We start from the raw sequence: 17,153 nt of genomic DNA on the forward strand, positions 1-17,153 counted from the left end.
CCATTGGCGGCCGTGCTTTCAGCTGCCTAGGCCTAGGCTTGTTTCCCCTGACTGGCGAGTTGAGAACTGGGGGGCATAGTCTCAGGATAAGGGGTCGGCCATTTAGGACAGAGATGAGGAGGAATTTCTTCACTCAGACAGTTATGCATCCTTGGAATTCTGTAACCCAGAGGGCTGTGGATGCTGAGTCATTGAAAATATTCAAGACTGACATCAATAGATTTTTGGACTCTAGGGGAATCAAGGGATATGGGGATTGGGTGGGAAAGTAGAGTTAAGGTCAAAGATCAGCCATGATCAGCCATGAATGGCGGAGCAGGCTCGAGGGCCGTCTGGCCTATTCCTGCTCCTATTTCTTAAACTCTGGAATTCCCTCCCTAAATCTCTCTGCCTCTCTCTCCTCCTTTAAGATGCTGCTTAAAACCTACCTCTTTGACCAAGCTTTTCGTCACAGCTCCGAATGTCTCCTTCTTTGGCTCGCTGTCAGTTTTTGTCTGATTATGACCCTGTGAAATGCCTTGGGACGTTTTATGATGTTAAAGTCCTGGGACGCTATGAAGAGAGGTTAGGTAGAATGGGACTATTCTCTCTGGAGTTTAAAAGAATGAGAGGTGATCTCATTGAAACATATAAGATTCTGAGGGGGCTTGACAGGGTCGATGCTGAGAGATTGTTTCCCCTGGCTAGAGAGTCTAGAACTAGAGGACATAGTCGCAGGATAAGGGGTCGGCCATTTAAGACAGAGATGAGGAGGGTTGTGAATCTTTGGAATTCTCTACCCCAGAGGGCTGTGGATGCTTAGTCATTGAGTATATTCCAGGCTGAGATGGACTGATTTTTGGACTCTCGGGGAATCAAGGGATATGGGAATTGGGCAGGAAAGTGGAGTTGAGGTTGAAGATCAGCCATGAACTGATTGAATGGCGCAGCAGGCTCGAGGGGCCGTATGGCCTACTCCTGCTCCTATTTCTTATGTTCTTATATTAAAAGGCACTATATAAATGTAAGTTGTTGTTGTTGGCTGAGCTGATGAACGTTGCTGGAGAAAGGATAAGGGAGGAGCACTCTGCACCTAGGTCACATTACACCTGTCCTGCTAACGTCGGATACAGGCAGTGGGAGGACCAGTGAGGCAGACTAGCTTCCGGTACAACTCTTGCCTCGATGGGAGCAGTACCCCATTTGCTTCATGGAGCTGCCTTGAAGGACACACATGCTGTCAGAAGAAAACCTGCAAAGTGAAAATCGGACGTCAATGCTGTTGGAAGCACCAAGACTGCCTCTGGAGAGTGGATTGAGCCCTGGGACAGCGGGGTGACACATCCAGTGAACACAGAGAGGCAGTGAGGTTGGGCCTGCCATTTTAGGCTGGGATGTGCAGGTGGAAGGAACAATGCAGTGACTTCTCACCCGCCCCTTAAAGGGCGACAAAGAGCATTGACAGCGCATGGATTGCAATATCTGTTGGTAGCGGATCTGCCTTTGAGGGTAAGCCGGGCAGAACTGAAGCAACAAGTACGACAGAACCGTTGGAATATCAATAGATCAGCTGTTGTAAAATGGTGGGATTGGCTGTCCAGGTGAGAGGCAGCGAGGTGCAAGATTTCCAATTGGCACACAAAACTAACTCTGAAGTTTGATCTTGGTATTCCCCTCTCTTTGATCGAATAACTCAGGCAACAAAACCAGATGAAGGAGGGAAGAGACCTCTCACAGCCTTAGCCGGAGCAGCAATACCTCCATCGGATACCGTCATTTAGGTGCTGGAGTCACACCGCCAAAACCTTTGGTGTGCCCAGGGAAGAGATTGCAGATAATAACGTCGGAGCGGGGGTTCCAGAACATTCTAGAGTGTTACTTTGAACCTCAATCTATCTATTTTAGTGCCTGGGAATGGTGAATACCGTCTGTTTCTTCGAATTCTAAGTCGCTTAATTCAAATTATTTGATTCGTCAATGTTTTGTTTAACACTAAATTCCTACTTTCCTATGGTTTTTAATGTCGTTCAATTCAAATTATGGGATAAATACATTTCATTTTAGTGCAAAAACGCCGACAAATGATCAAGGGTAGACTGTATACTGCAGCGAGAGATGGGCCATTGGAACTGCAACCAAACTACTCAATAAAGTTACCCCCAACCCTCCCAAACTTCACCTTTCTTTCTTAACCCTGAATGCAACTTTTATCCGGCGGAGACATTTCTCAATTCAGTCTGAGGTGGGAAAGAATATCGTTGGGAGGCTTGTCTCAGTGTCTCAAGTCATTGGCAAAGTGAACCCAGGACACGAACACTTCAGCTTCAAGCTGACAGAACCGAGCACCATTTCCCTCTCCCCTCCACTGCCACTTCCCCCAATGGTCGAAAGGCTTCTCAAACCCAAGCTTCCTTTTCCTTAACCGTTACTACTGGATCTCGGTGGCCGTCTGCCCTGGGCTGTAGGCCTTGCCCCGTAAACTTAAAAAAACAAATCAGAAATTCAGAAGCTTGAGATTAAGATTCCAATTTTCAAATGCCGTTGTGCTGTTCAATATTTGGCTGCTCTCTGTGTGTGAAATTGAGATTGAAAATGCTCGAGGAGAAGAAAGCAGCTCCCATGAAGGGCGCCAAAAAGAGCCTTGAATAAAGGGCCAGTAAAGGGCGGCAAGAGGCAGAAAAGGTCGAGGAAGGAGAGTGACCCCATCCACATCTACAAAGCGATGAAGCGGGTTCACCCCCGACACTGGCATCTCCTCCAAGGCCGCGAGCACCACGAACCCCCGTTGTGAACCATATTTGCGAGCGCATGGCGAGTGAGGCTTCCCGCCTGGCCCCGCTACAACAAGCACCACGACCACCTGTTCCCGGGAGATCCAGCTCCGATTGCTGTCCCGGGCGGAGCCGAACAAGCTCAGCGTGTCAGAAAGGACAAAGGTGGCGACTAAATACACCAGCTCCAAGTAACACCCCACAGGGCACTGCACGATAAACACCCACTGAATCAGCCTGTCAGCAAAATCCATGCACTGTGCTTCAGGAGACACTTGTTGACTGTGATAAACCGACTGACCATGGGTAGAAGGCTGATCTGGGCAAAGATCGGGCGCTGGGTTGGATGGCAGTCAAGAATCAAACTGCAACTTCCTCCTGGGGCCCGGTGACATCACCCACCACAAAAGCAAAAGCCCGAGAGACCGATGGGCCTTGCATCAAGTCTCAAGGCTCTGTTCCAGTCTTGTAACTTACCACAGGCTCAACGCAATGAAAACAATGATCGCGGCCAGAGGTGGGGGGGGTTTAAAATGAGCACTGAAAGGCCAATGAAAGCACAAGGGGTGGGACGCCACGGGTGTTTGATAACAGGAGTCAGATGATTCTGCAGTCATGTTATTCACAGCCGGGGACAATGAAGGGAACTGTTCCACAAATGCAAAGAAATGTGTTTATTATTAAACAGTAATGACATCAATTGATCCCGGCCGCGTCGTCAACCCCAAACATTCACTCCCTTCACCACCGGCGCACCGTGGCTGCAGTGTGTACCATCCTCAGGATGCACTGCAACAACTCCCCAAGGCTTCTTCGACAGCACCTCCCAAACCCGCAACCTCCACCACCTAGAAGGACAAGAGCAGCAGGTACATGGGAACAACACCACCTGCACGTTCCCCTCCAAGTCACACACCATCCCAACTTGGAAATATATCGCCGTTCCTTCATCGTCGTTGGGTCAAAATCCTTAAACTTCCTGCCTAACAGCACTGTGGGAGAACAGTCACCACACGGACTGCAGCGGTTCAAGAAGGCGGCTCACCACCACCTTCTCAAGGGCAATTTGGGATGGACAATAAATGCTGGCCTCGCCAGCGACGCCCACATCCCATGAACAAATAAAAAAAATAAAACAGCTGCAACAAGTCACCAGACTGTTGGACTGGTCACTTTTACAATCTCTGCATTCACGCTTATGCTGAAACCACTGCCTTGACTTAACTTCTGGAAAGGATACACGCCAAGGATCAGCGGTTCACATTAAAATAAACCAAGTCCATGACCCAGACTTACAACCCACACGCGGCACACAGGCAGCCAGCTTCGACTCGATGCCAACAGTCACGGCATGACCACTGAGGTAAGCTGCCATTCCCCATGTATCTTCTGATAGACGGTGTGTATGCCAGCTGTGGTTTGACATAATGTGTACGGTAAAAAAGTAACATTATTAATTTAATTAACTCAGCTTTTAAGCTCCGACCCACATTCTGGAGTTGACGTCCTGTCTGTTTGATTGAAGTAAAATTGTACAGGATTTGGAAAACACTCGTACAATGGCACAAAATAGACCCACTGAGGACCGTCTGACTCACAAATGGCTGCCCTGTCTGCTTGCCAGTGTGACTTCACACTCTCCCCTCCAACTCTGCTGGCAACTGGTCTACATTTAGATTGTCTTTGTTTTGTGGCAGCTTGCATGTATTGAAAGTCTTTTGTATAGGGTCGACAACACCTTTACAAAATGGTTTTACCATCCATCAGTCGAGCTGGCTGGACCACATCTTACTATTGGGCTCACTCTCCTCTGTAAAATCTGCTCACAACTCCAGGATCGTCCCGGAAAGCAAATATAACTCCCAGCTTCTTTGCTGCCCGTATCCTAACTCGTACCAAGTATTCATCACCCACTGAGCTCGCTGACCGACTGGTCCAGCAACGCCTCGATTTTAAGATTCTCATCCTTGTGTTCCGATCCCTCCGTGGCCTCACCCCCTCCCTATCTCCGTAACCTCCTCCAGCTCTGCAACCCTCCGAGATCTCTGTGCTCCTCCAATTCTGGCCCCTTGTGCATCCCCCACTCTCTTTGCTCCACCATTGGGGGCCGTGCCTTCAGCTGCCTCAGCCCTGAGCTCTGGAATTCTCTCCCTAAACCTCTCTTACTTTAATCAATCTCTCTCTCTCTATCCATTTTCTTCGATTGCACTTCTGTGAAGCACCTTGGACTGTTTCTCTACGGTCAAGGCACTATATAAATGCAGGTCCTTGTTGTTACAAGACAGTCCATCCCCCGCCTCACCTTGAGCAATATCACAGAAGATCAGCTGGTTTAACAAAAATTCCACCAGCACAGCAAAAAATTACACTTGGAAGGAGGACAAACCCTAAAGGAATGGAGCCTCTCTGAGCAGCCGCTCAGGAGCTGCGGCTGACAGTTCAGCAGCAGTTTGTTCTTTGGAGGCCTGGAGTCGGGAGGTTCAGCCTCCTGGTCACTCTGCAGCCACCTCTGCTGGAAAATCCAGCAATGCGGGCGGACGGCGGGCGAGGAGCGGATCGGGGCTCGGCTGCGATGAACACCACAGTCGAATAGCCAGTCGGCATCCACCGCTTCGGCTCGCACCCGAGGAGGCGGAAGGAGGAAATGGAATCAAGGAGAGGATATACGCAGGGAGAGCGTGGTTTGGAGAAAGTTAGAGCAGGCTTTGCCTTAAGAGATGTGTCTTTTTTTTTAAAAAATGCAAATTCCAGTGGTGGCTTTGGTGAAGATTGGAAAGCACCGTGTGTTAACAATACATAACACACGCTTCACAAAGCATGGAAAACTGAAAGCGACGGGATATTTGAAAGCACTGCAGGGTACGTGTGCTGCTAAGGCCATCGAGCTGGGGTTGCCCTGTCCATTGTGGATCTGCTGTTTTGCCAGCAGCAGCTGTGTGGACAATGGCCAGTTCATTCCAGCTGTCAGTGGCACCTCACGATATCCCACAAGAGAGGGATCCTGCCTGAGGGCAATGTGGGGGAAAGACACTGCCTTGTGCAGCGATGAGGCACAGGAACAGGTTCCATTCACAGTATGTGCTGCGTCGGCTGATCTGAACCAAAGTTATTACGGTCAGGGCAAGGGAAGAATCAAAAATGTCAGCCAGTGGTACCTGCTCCTCATCACGACCCAGTGACACACACACAGACACACCTCCCTCCGTGCGTGTGCATTTATCAGGCAAAGGATGGGATTAGACGTGGATACAGTCAGTGTCTCCAAACACTTGGGCAATGCACTGGAAGGCGGCTTGTTGAACTGGACTCCAGCCCATCATGGAGGGGAGAAAATTGGAGGGACACAAGATTTTTTTTTTAAGAAAGATAAATGATGCACTTTTGTTCAAGGGTGCTGACCTACAGTTTATTAGCAGCAGCAATTTTAAAAAAGAAACAGTGATTGAAACGGTCAGAATTCACCATAAACCAGTTCACCATCACCCAGAGAAACGAGTGAAATCAGCACTGGGTTCAGAACCTTCCTCCTGCCCAATTTAAAACAAACCTCAAACAAACAGCAAAATACCGCGGATGCTGAAAATCTGGAATAAAAACATGCCTTTCCCTGGCCCTGTACTTGCTTATAAACCGTTCCAGCTCTACCTTCTTCCAATTCTGATGAAAGGTGATTGACCTGAAACGTTTACTCTGTTTCTCCCTCTCCACTGATGCTGCCTGACTTGCTGAGTGTTTTCCATCATTTTCTGGTTTTACTTCAGATAAATCCTCATTTGGTTAAATTACCTCACTGGACACACTGAGCCCATTTTCCACACAATGCAAAATTATAAAAGGAAGATTCCAGGAAGTGATTTCTGCCCAAAGAATGAATCTCTCCAGCTGTTGGACCGTTTCTCTGCAATAAACCCCGCGAGCGGCCACCTTTCTCCAGCTCGCTGGACCGCCACTGTCATGAGCACAGACGATACTTTACACAGACTTTGAAGTTCTCATCCTTGTTTTCAAATCCCTCCATGGCCTCGCCCCCTCCCTATCCCTGTAACCTCCTCCAGTCCGACAGCCCTCCGAGATCTCTGCGTTCCTCCAATTCTGGCCTCTTGCGCGTCCCCGATTTTCTTCGCTCCACCATTGGGGGCCGTGCTTTCAGCTGCCTCCCGAAACCTCTCCCTCCTCCTTTAAGACGCTCCTTAAAACCTACCTCTTTGACCAAGCTTTTGGTCACCTGTCCTAATATCTCCTTATGTGGCTCGGTATAAAATTTTGTTTGATAATCGCTCCTGTGAAGCACCTTGGGATGTTTTACTTCATTAAAAGGTGCTATATAAATGCAAGCTGTTGTTGTTCTCTGTAATAAATGATCCTCGCCCACCTCCACAAGCTCTGCTTCTCTGCCCATGACGACAGCATCCCACAACGGAGTTCACACGCAGCAACATCGGAATGCCTGCATCGCCTCTGAGCATTGCACTACGTTTGGGTGCCTGCACACCACCAATCAGGCCGTGCGAGAGGAGACGAAACCCAGAATTTCACAAATGCTTTGACGTGTTGCCACTTGACTGACTTGGAGTATCGATGTCAACATGCGAGAGGAACCATGAGGCTGAAGCCAATGCGTTTTGCTATTTGGTGTGAATTCATGACAACAATTGCTCTCATTCGCTCCTGTTGTCACCACGAGAATGGCACCCAAGTGTTACACAGCTGACAATCCTCTCACCAGACACGGACTAAATTTGGTCAGGCAAAAATTCTAACTTGACTGTTCCCATCTCAGATGGACAGACTCGGGAAATTTTACATGCTCACCATTATAACAAGTCCAAGAGACAACACTGTTAAGATGTCCAAAGCAAAGTGTGTTAAGTTGCACATAGCTACTGCAGGAGAATGTGTTCTGAGGCAGGGGGACTAGGACGTTCCTCTCCTCGAGATTCCTCGCAATTCCTCCTATTCTTCTACAATCCTGACTCAAGGAAGCACAAACCGTCAATCAATCAATTCCAGAGCAGCCTCACACCAATCCTGACAGCTTTTCCCCCATCGTCCCCTCTCTTGCAATCCGAATCAGTCCACTTCTGCCTCCTGAAACATCTGCCCAATCCAGGTCCTCTGTCTTCCAGAAGCTGACCACCCCTCTCACAGGAGAAGCTGAGCGAAGTTTTTGGATGGAGTGGGCAACAGGGAACTGTGTGATAAGAGGTGAGTCAGTGATGGACGTGACTGCACTTTGGTTAATACCTGTCGATATTTTTTTCATGATTCAGTCTCGGGATGTGGGCATCGCTGGCATTCACTGCCCATCCCTGGTGACGCTCGAGAACGTGGTGCTGGGCTGCCATCTTCAACTTGGTTTGAAAAAAAACTGAGTGGCTTGCTCGGCCACTTCATTAAGAACCAACCACACTGGTGTGGGACTGGAGTCACTTACAGGCCAGACCAGGTAAGGACGGCGAGTTTCCTTCCCGAAAGGACATTAATGAACCAGTTGTTTTCTTTCTCCACAATCCAACAACCTCACGGACACTTTCACTGATACCAGCTTTTTATTTCCAGATGTTTCACACTGAATTCGAATTGGTGGGAATTGAACTTGTGTTGTCTGGATTACTAGTCCAGTAACATAACAACTACACTGGTTCACTCAGTGAAAGCCCTTTCCTGAGGTGGTGTGATGCAATGAATAATGTTACAGGAAAGAGTCCAGGGAAGCTCAGTGCTGTCCTGCTGCATTTACAGTCCCCACACACACTGGATTTATGACCCTCCTTCCATGGTTCCATCACTTCTAAACCCTTTAGCTGGCTGCACATTCCATCTTCAGTGGCAGTCCATACCATAACCTAACCCTCAAGGTAAATAGTCCAGCAAACACACCAATGTTTTCACCATTTAGGGCCTCGAGCTTGAATTACGTCCAGACAAAATGGGATGGAAAACAACTCTCTTTGCTGGCCGGATGGGTCGGAAGCAAAATAACTAAATTACAACCCATTTCTTCAAGTGAGCACAATTCTGCAGCATAAAATGCTCAAGGCCGTACTGCAGAGAGGCCAAAATGTGTGGGAAATGAGATGGTCGCACCATTACAGATAGGGATCCTCTTGGGAGATTGAGGGGTCAAGGAGCATTGTACACGAATACACTCCGCATCTGACCTCAGAGTGCTTATCTGGAAGTCCTTGATGCTGACACTGGGTCAGAAACGTTCCAATCCCAAATGGTCGCATCCTTGACTTGAGAGGGAACAAAATACGAACAAAATTTGGAAAGGTAAAACTCAACTGGGAAACGACCTTTAAAGATTTTAAATCAGCCGTAAAGAGTCCACAGTTGTCTTTTTTTTTTAAAAAAAAAGCTTTCAATACTCTCCAACTCAAGGCAAATAGAAAAAAAGTGACACAATGCTCCAACTATCCAGCATCTGAACGAGTACAAAAACAGCAGTAAACGCACCAGAAAAGTACATGCATTGAAGCAGCTGCCAAAACAACCAAATGTCTGAATGCCAAAAAAGCTTGGGAATTCATGACAGTCTCCAAAGAAAATAACTGCAGACAAATTCAGCAACAAATAAAAACAAGGAGAGAAAACATTGAGTTAACCATGGGGTCGAACGACCATGCTGCTCACATGTGTCAGACTCATTTCCCCAAGACTAGACCTCAGCTGTTCACATCTCTCAAAAATCATTTCAAATCTGACACAGTTTATCATTGCAATTTATGGCCAACAGCAGAGCTCCCTGAAGGCTAGAGACTCAAAGGATCCCATTTGCTTCATGTAAACATGTCTTTCCTATATCTGTCGTGTGAATACGAACATAAGAAATAGGAGCAGGAGCAGGCCATACACAAAGCAGGACACAGCCAATCCGGCCAATTACCGCCCCATCAGTCTACTCTCAATCATCAGCAAAGTGATGGAAGGTGTCGTCGACAGTGCTATCAAGCGGCACTTACTCACCAATAACCTGCTCACCGATGCTCAGTTTGGGTTCCACCAGGACCACTCAGCTCCAGACCTCATTACAGCCTTGGTCCAAACATGGACAAAAGAGCTGAATTTCAGAAGTGAGAGTGACTGCCCTTGACATCAAGGCAGCATTTGACCGAGTGTGGCATCAAGGAGCCCTGGTAAAATTGAAGCCAATGGGAATCAGGGGGTAAACTCTCCAGTGGCTGGAGTCATACCTAGCACAAAGGAAGATGATAGTGGTTGTTGGAGGCCAATCATCTCAGCCCCAGGACTTTGCTGCAGGAGTTCCTCAGGGCAGTGTCCGAGGCCCAACCATCTTCAGCTGCTTCATCAATGACTTTCCCTCCATCATAAGGTCAGAAATGGGGATGTTCGCTGATGATTGCACAGTGTTCAGTTCCATTCGCAACCCCTTAGATAATGAAGCAGTCCGTACCCGCATGCAGCAAGACCTGGACAACATCCATGCTTGGGCTGATAAGTGGCAAGTAACATTCACGCCAGATAAGTGCCAGGCAACGACCATCTCCAACAAGAGAGAGTTTAACCACCTCCCCTTGACATTCAACGGCATTACCATCGCCGAATCCCCCAAAATTAACATCGTGAGGGTCACCATTGACCAGAAACTTAACTGGACCAGCCATATAAATACTGTGGCTATTAGAGCAGGTCTGAGGCTGGGTATTCTGCGGCGAGTGACTCACCTCCTGACTCCCCAAAGCCTTTCCACCATCTACAAGGCACAAGTCACGAATGTGATGGAATACTCTCAACTTGCCTGGATGAGTGCAGCTCCAACAACACTCAAGAAGCTCGACACCATCCAGGACAAAGCAGCCCGCTTGATTGGCACCCCATCCACCACCCTAAACATTCACTCCCTTCACCACCGGCGCACTGTGGCTGCAGTGTGTACCATCCACAGGATGCACTGCAGCAACTCCCCAAGGCTTCTTCGACAGCACCTCCCAAATCCGCGACCTCTACCACCTAGAAGGACAAGAGCAGCAGGCACATGGGAACAACACCACCTGCACGTTCCCCTCCAAGTCACACACCATCCCGACTTGGAAATATATCGCCGTTCCTTCATCGTTGCTGGGTCAAAATCCTGGAACTCCCTTCCTAACAGCACTGTGGGAGAACCTTCACCACACGGACTGCAGCGGTTCAAGAAGGCGGCTCACCACCACCTTCTCAAGGGCAATTAGGGATGGGCAATAAATGCCGGCCTCGCCAGTGACACCCACATCCCACAAACAAATAAAAAAATACGGCCCCTTGAGCCCGCTCCGCCATTCAATCAGATCATGGCTGAAGATTGGAGGGTAGCAAATGTTGTGCCTTTGTTTAAGAAGGGCGGCAGGGAAAAGCCTGGGAACTACAGACCGGTGAGCCTGACATCTGTAGTGGGTAAGTTGTTAGAGGGTATTCTGAGGGACAGGATCTACAGGCATTTGGAGAGGCAGGGACTGATTAGGAACAGTCAGCATGGTTTTGTGAGAGGAAAATCATGTCTCACGAATTTGATTGAGTTTTTTGAAGGGGTAACCAAGAAGATAGATGAGGGCTGTGCAGTAGACGTGGTCTACATGGACTTCAGCAAAGCCTTTGACAAGGTACCGCATGGTAGGTTGTTACATAAAGTTAAATCTCATGGGACCCAAGGTGAGGTAGCCAATTGGATACAAAATTGGCTTGACGACAGAAGACAGAGGGTGGTTGTAGAGGGTTGTTTTTCAAACTGGATGCCTGTGTCCAGTGGTGTGCCTCAGGGATCGGTGCTGGGTCCGCTGTTATTTGTTATTTATATTAATGATTTGGATGAGAATTTAGGAGGCATGGTTAGTAAGTTTGCAGATGACACCAAGATTGGTGGCATTGTGGACAGTGAAGAAGGTTATCTAGGATTGCAACGGGATCTTGATAAATTGGGCCAGTGGGCCGATGAATGGCAGATGGAGTTTAATTTAGATAAATGTGAGGTGATGCATTTTGGTAGATCGAATCGGGCCAGGACCTACTCCGTTAATGGTAGGGCGTTGGGGAGAGTTATAGAACAAAGAGATCTAGGAGTACAGGTTCATAGCTCCTTGAAAGTGGAGTCACAAGTGGATAGGGTGGTGAAGAAGGCATTCAGCATGCTTGGTTTCATTGGTCAGAACATTGAATACAGGAGTTGGGATGTCTTGTTGAAGTTGTACAGGGCATTGGTGAGGCCACACTTGGAGTACTGTGTACAGTTCTGGTCACCCTATTATAGAAAGGATATTATTAAACTAGAAAGAGTGCACAAAAGATTTACTAGGATGCGACCGGGACTTGATGGTTTGACTTATAGGGAGAGGTTAGACAGACTGGGACTTTTTTCCCTGGAGAATAGGAGGTTAAGGGGTGATCTTATAGAAGTCTATAAAATAATGAGGGGCATAGATAAGGCAGATAGTCAAAATCTTTTCCCAAAGGTAGGGGAGTCTATAACGAGGGGGCATAGATTTAAGGTGAGAGGGGAGAGATACAAAAGGATCCAGAGGGGCAATTTTTTCACTCAAAGGGTGGTGAGTGTCTGGAACGAGCTGCCAGAGGCAGTAGTAGAGGCGGGTACAATTTTGTCTTTTAAAAAGCATTTGGACAGTTACATGGGTAAGATGGGTATAGAGGGATATGGGCCAAGTGCAGGCAATTGGGACTAGCTTAGTGGTATAAACTGGGCGACATGGACATGTTGGGCAGAAGGGCCTGTTTCCATGTTGTAACTTCTATGATTCTATGATCTTCGACCCTGCCTGGACATGTGTCAGGGGTGGGTATTCGACCGTGGTGGGTTGGGGGCGGGCAGGGAATCGTGACCCAATTGGATTCTGTCCTAACCTAATGTCCACATGCTTGCACTCACCAGAGACAACTCATGGGGAGTAACGAAGATCAGGTTTGGTTGATTTTTCCTCTTCCTGAATTCAAGGGTGCTGAGGCCAATTCAGCACCGAGTTGACATGGGGTTTTTTTTTGGGACCTCCTCACCCCAAAACCAGCTGAGAGAACAGGCTTGTCACCAGCTCTCGGGCCTTGAGCCAATGCAGTGCTGGAAGGGGACAAAGTGAGGCTGAAATCTCAGATATGTTGATTTTAGCCCAGACTCGCAGCTCGAAGGCTGTCAGGGTGCTGAGCGGCAGTGATTGTCTGTGGAAATCATTTTATTTCAAGTTAGTACCCCAGGGAACTAAAAGACACATGGCGGATGAAGTTTCATGCAGAGGAGTGTGAAGTGATTCCTTGTGCAAGGCAGAGGCAATAGAAACTAAATGTTCAAATTTTAAAGGGGATTCAGGAACACAGAGACCTGGGGGGTGTATGTGCACAAATCTTTGAAGGTGGCAGGATAAGTTGAGAAGGCTGTTAAAAAAGCATACGGGATCTTTGATTTTATAAACCGGAGGCATAGAATACAAAAGCAAGGACGTATAAAACACTGGTTCGGCCTCAGGTGGAGTATTGTGTCCATTCTGGGCACCACACTTCAGGAAGGAACTCAAGGCCTTGGAGAGGGTGCAGAGGGAGATTTACTCGAATGGTTGCAGCAACGAGAGACTGGAGAAACAGGGATTGTTCTCTTCAGAGCAGCGAATGCTAAGGGGAGATGTAATAGACTTATTCAAAATTATATGGGGTTTTGAAAGAGTAAATAAGGAGAAACCATTTCTACTGGCAGGAGGAGAGATAACCAGAGGACACAGATTTAATTGGCAAAAGAACCAGAGGGGAGATGAGGAGAATTTTTTTTTCTTTTACGCAGCGAGTTGTTACAATCTGGAATGCTCTGCCTGAAAGGGCGGTGGAAGCAGATTCAATAATAACTTTCAAAAGGGAATTGGATAAATAATTGAAGGGGAAAAAATGGCAGGGCTTTGGGACTAATTGGATAGCTCTTTCAAAGAGCTAGTACAGGCACGATGGGCCGAATTGCCTCTTTCTGTGCGGTGTTATTCTAGGATTCGATCATTCAGGACCTCAGGACATCCCAAAGGGCTTTACAGCCAATGAAGTACTTTTGAAGTATAGTCATGGCTGCAATATGCACAGCAAGCTCCCACAAACAGCAATAAGCCACTGACCAGATAATCTGTTTTTTTAATGATGTTTGTTGAGGGATAAATATTGGCCAAGACACTGGGGAGAACTCACTTCGAAATAGTGTCATGGGATCTTTTACATCACAGGGCCTTGGTTTAATGTCTCATCCAAAAGACGGCACCCTGGATAGTGCAGCACTCCCTCAGTACAACCCCGTCTGAGTGAAAGATCGGTTCTGGGATGTTAAGACACAGGGCATTGACCACAAATACTGCCCGGAACAAGCATCAATATCTGAGAATCAAGTGCCATTGAGGAACTCAAATTTACAAACTCCAAAGTGTCCTTCCATTTAACAAAATATTGAGTGAAAATGGTCAAAGATCTATTTTGATTGAAAAAGATCTTTCATCTGCTGTTATTTTTTTTATTATGATGAAACAAATAAACATCGAGAGGAATAAAGAGGAACGAGTCGATCTGCACCATTCACACAGAGGTGGAATCTGTTTTGATCCGAGTGGGCGAATATTTTATACAATAGAACATAACACTAAATAAACAGCCAACTCCCCGAATCTCAATCTATCAGAGGCTGGCGGAAGACCACTTGGTCACATTTTTAATCTGCTGCCAACTTTGATCAGCCCACGGTCGTCCTGGGAACTTTCTTGGCCGTGAACAGCAGCACAATATGCGCCTTGGTTGAAACTCACACCTTGAGTTTCACACGGAAGTCCGGAAGTGTAATCGCCCACAGTCCAAAAACAAATGGCTATTTCGCACCTCCTCCTCGAACAAAATGATTGCAAACAACAACCACAAAAAATGCTCAGTTGCTCCAGGTCCTTCCAGTGAAGAGGCAGCCTGTTGGATCTTATCGATCATTGGGGGGGGGTGATTGCAGTGGTTATCTCGTGGCTTTGATTGTAACCACGGCCGGCCGGCCCGTCAGGCTGAATTACAATTAAACACATTCACATTTCCCACCGCAAAATACAAGAGCGACAGATAAACAGGAAGGAGGCCAAGCTGCACAGAGAGAGAGAGAGAGAGAGAGATGTCACTGACACTAACCGCAGCGGCTCCTTCCCACACACACTGCTGTATTTCCGGGGTCCACACGGCCGCTTTAACTGGGGGAGTGGAGGCTGCTCCCCCTCTAAGAGGGCTCCACACCCCCCCCCCCCCTCCTCCTCCTCAGCACTGCGGCAGTGCCCCGGCCACCTCCCTGTTAAGAAGCTAAAAGTTTGAAGGGATATACTGCTGCTCTTACCTTCTCTCGCCTTCAGCAGCACGGTGTTGGCTACAATATTCTCCAGCTCCATGGAGGTGGGTGTTGAGAAGCGGCTTCCGCTCGGGTGACGATCCTGAGGGAGGGAGGGAGTGGGTGGGCGGGGGGTGTGTGTGAAGTCGTTGCCCCAGATGCCCCCTCCGCGAGTGGGGTCGGTTGTGGAGGGGAACGCAGTCCCCCCCTCCGCCTCCCTCACTCACTCACTCACTCAGAGAGAGAGAGAGACAGGAGCTGCCGGCTTGGACTCGGCTCCTGGGGGATTCCCCCTCTCTCTCGATACAATGTATCCGACACTGACAACGCCGAGTTCCAATTGGAATCTCCCACTTCGATACACCGCGTTCGAGAAGACGCCAACACTCCACAGGGGGAGGGAGGGAGGGAGGGAGGAGCCACCGCCAGGAGGGGCGGGGCCACAACTCGGCTCTGACGTCAATCCGTGCGTCATTCACTCCCACACCTGCGCAGAGGCTCCAGCCAAGTGCGCTGGGAATTGTAGTCTTTCATGGTCCTTCTGCTCTGGAATGCACTGCCTGGAAGGGCGGTGGAAGCAGGTTCAGTGGTCACTTTCAAAAGGGAATTGGATAAATACCTAAAGGGAAAGGGGGTGGGTGAGAATTATAAGGGCTGTGGGAAAAGAGCCTGCACAGACTATGATTAGCAGATGGACATCTATTGGGAAAGGAGTAGAGGGAACTTGGGCAGACAAGAAAGTTCACAGGGCACTGAAGGTGGCAGCACAGGTAGAGAAGGATAGTAAGATGGGCAACTGAATCTTCATACGCCTCGACGGTCTATCCAAGAGCAAGGTTCAACCAGCAACTTTCAGACAACCAACACGTTGGGAAGATTGAGTTGGGTTTTGGGCATTGCAGGAAGGGATTTAAAAACATGCAGATGCAGTCTAAATCCACTCAGAGGTTACCCGGTCTGAAGAAGGTACAGTTATCCTCCTCCCACTCTGCAGCCAAAGACGTCACCAAGACAGTGACTGATTACAACATTGTTTCCATCTTTGGAACACACTAACAATAGGACACAAATTTATGATTACACTGGAAGAAAACATTTCTTCAGAGGGTCATTTGAAAGTGGAATTTTCTACTGCCACAAAACATTCTTGGAAGATAATCCAGAAATTGTTGACAGGAAATTACTCGGTTGAAAAAGGAATTATAAAGGAATATGGGGCATGCATGGGAGAGCAAGAAGAAAGTAGCATCACATGTTCTGTACCATTCAATGATGATATTGGAGAAAAGGACAGCAACAGGGTTAAAGAGAGAGACAATAAGACTCAGAGTACTGACATTATGCAAGACCTTTGAAAGTCTTGAAGGAAGGAGGGAGGTGGTGAGTAGTTCCTGTTTTGAGATCCTGGGAATGATGAGAGACTGCACATTACGTTTCTTTCAACACAGTGGGGTTTTAGGGAGGAAGAGTGTGTTCTGTGTGTTTGAAATGTAATAGAACAAGTTCAAAGAAGCACTGATCCAATGCGAGAGAAAGAAGTGAACTTATATTTATGTGGCACCTTTCACATCCCAAAGCACTTCACACACAATGAAGCTTTTTAAAAATTATAGTCACTGTTGTAATATCGGAAAACAAAAGCAGAAAGGTTGAGACAAGGAGAAAGGAGGTGCAGGCGGGAAAGGGAGAGGCACAGAGAGAGGGAACAAGTTTTTCCTGTATCCTGTAGCAGACAGTTGCTCAAGAAGAGCCAGATATGAGTGCTGCATTCAAGACTCACTCAGCTTTTCCAGTGTGTTGAACACAAAAGAGGAGGCAGCTTGAGCAATGAAGCGTTGGGCTTCCCATGGAGGTCAGTGGAGTAAGTCCAAGATGTCCATAGATGGAGAACTAAAAGGCTGCTGCACCACAAGCACGTAAGCAAACCAAAACACCTTTGCAAGTTACATGGGAACAGGGGTAGGCCATTCAGCCCCTCAAGCCTGTTCTGCCATTCAATTAGATCATGGTTGATCTGCACCACAACACTACCCACCTTTGATCCATATCTGCTGATACCCTTACCCAACAAAAATCTATCA

The 17,153-nt window shown here is 47.8% G+C and overlaps 1 protein-coding gene across 2 annotated transcripts in view; it reads right to left on the minus strand.

Moving 5' to 3' along the window:
- The window catches only part of LOC137335798 (G protein-coupled receptor kinase 5-like), a 169,579-nt gene extending 154,108 nt beyond the window's left edge, over positions 1-15,471 (minus strand). For both annotated transcript variants that reach the window (XR_010966497.1, XM_068001218.1), the window contains exon 1: positions 15,082-15,471. Coding sequence is in view for 1 of the 2 variants with exons in the window: in XM_068001218.1 (XP_067857319.1) it covers positions 15,082-15,133 (52 nt within the window). In the remaining variant the exon portion in view is untranslated. The remainder of the gene's footprint in view (positions 1-15,081) is intronic.
- Between the last annotated feature and the right edge of the window lie 1,682 nt (positions 15,472-17,153).

Source organism: Heptranchias perlo, chromosome 20, assembly GCF_035084215.1.
Source record: "Heptranchias perlo isolate sHepPer1 chromosome 20, sHepPer1.hap1, whole genome shotgun sequence".
Classification (NCBI taxonomy): Eukaryota; Metazoa; Chordata; class Chondrichthyes; order Hexanchiformes; family Hexanchidae; genus Heptranchias; species Heptranchias perlo.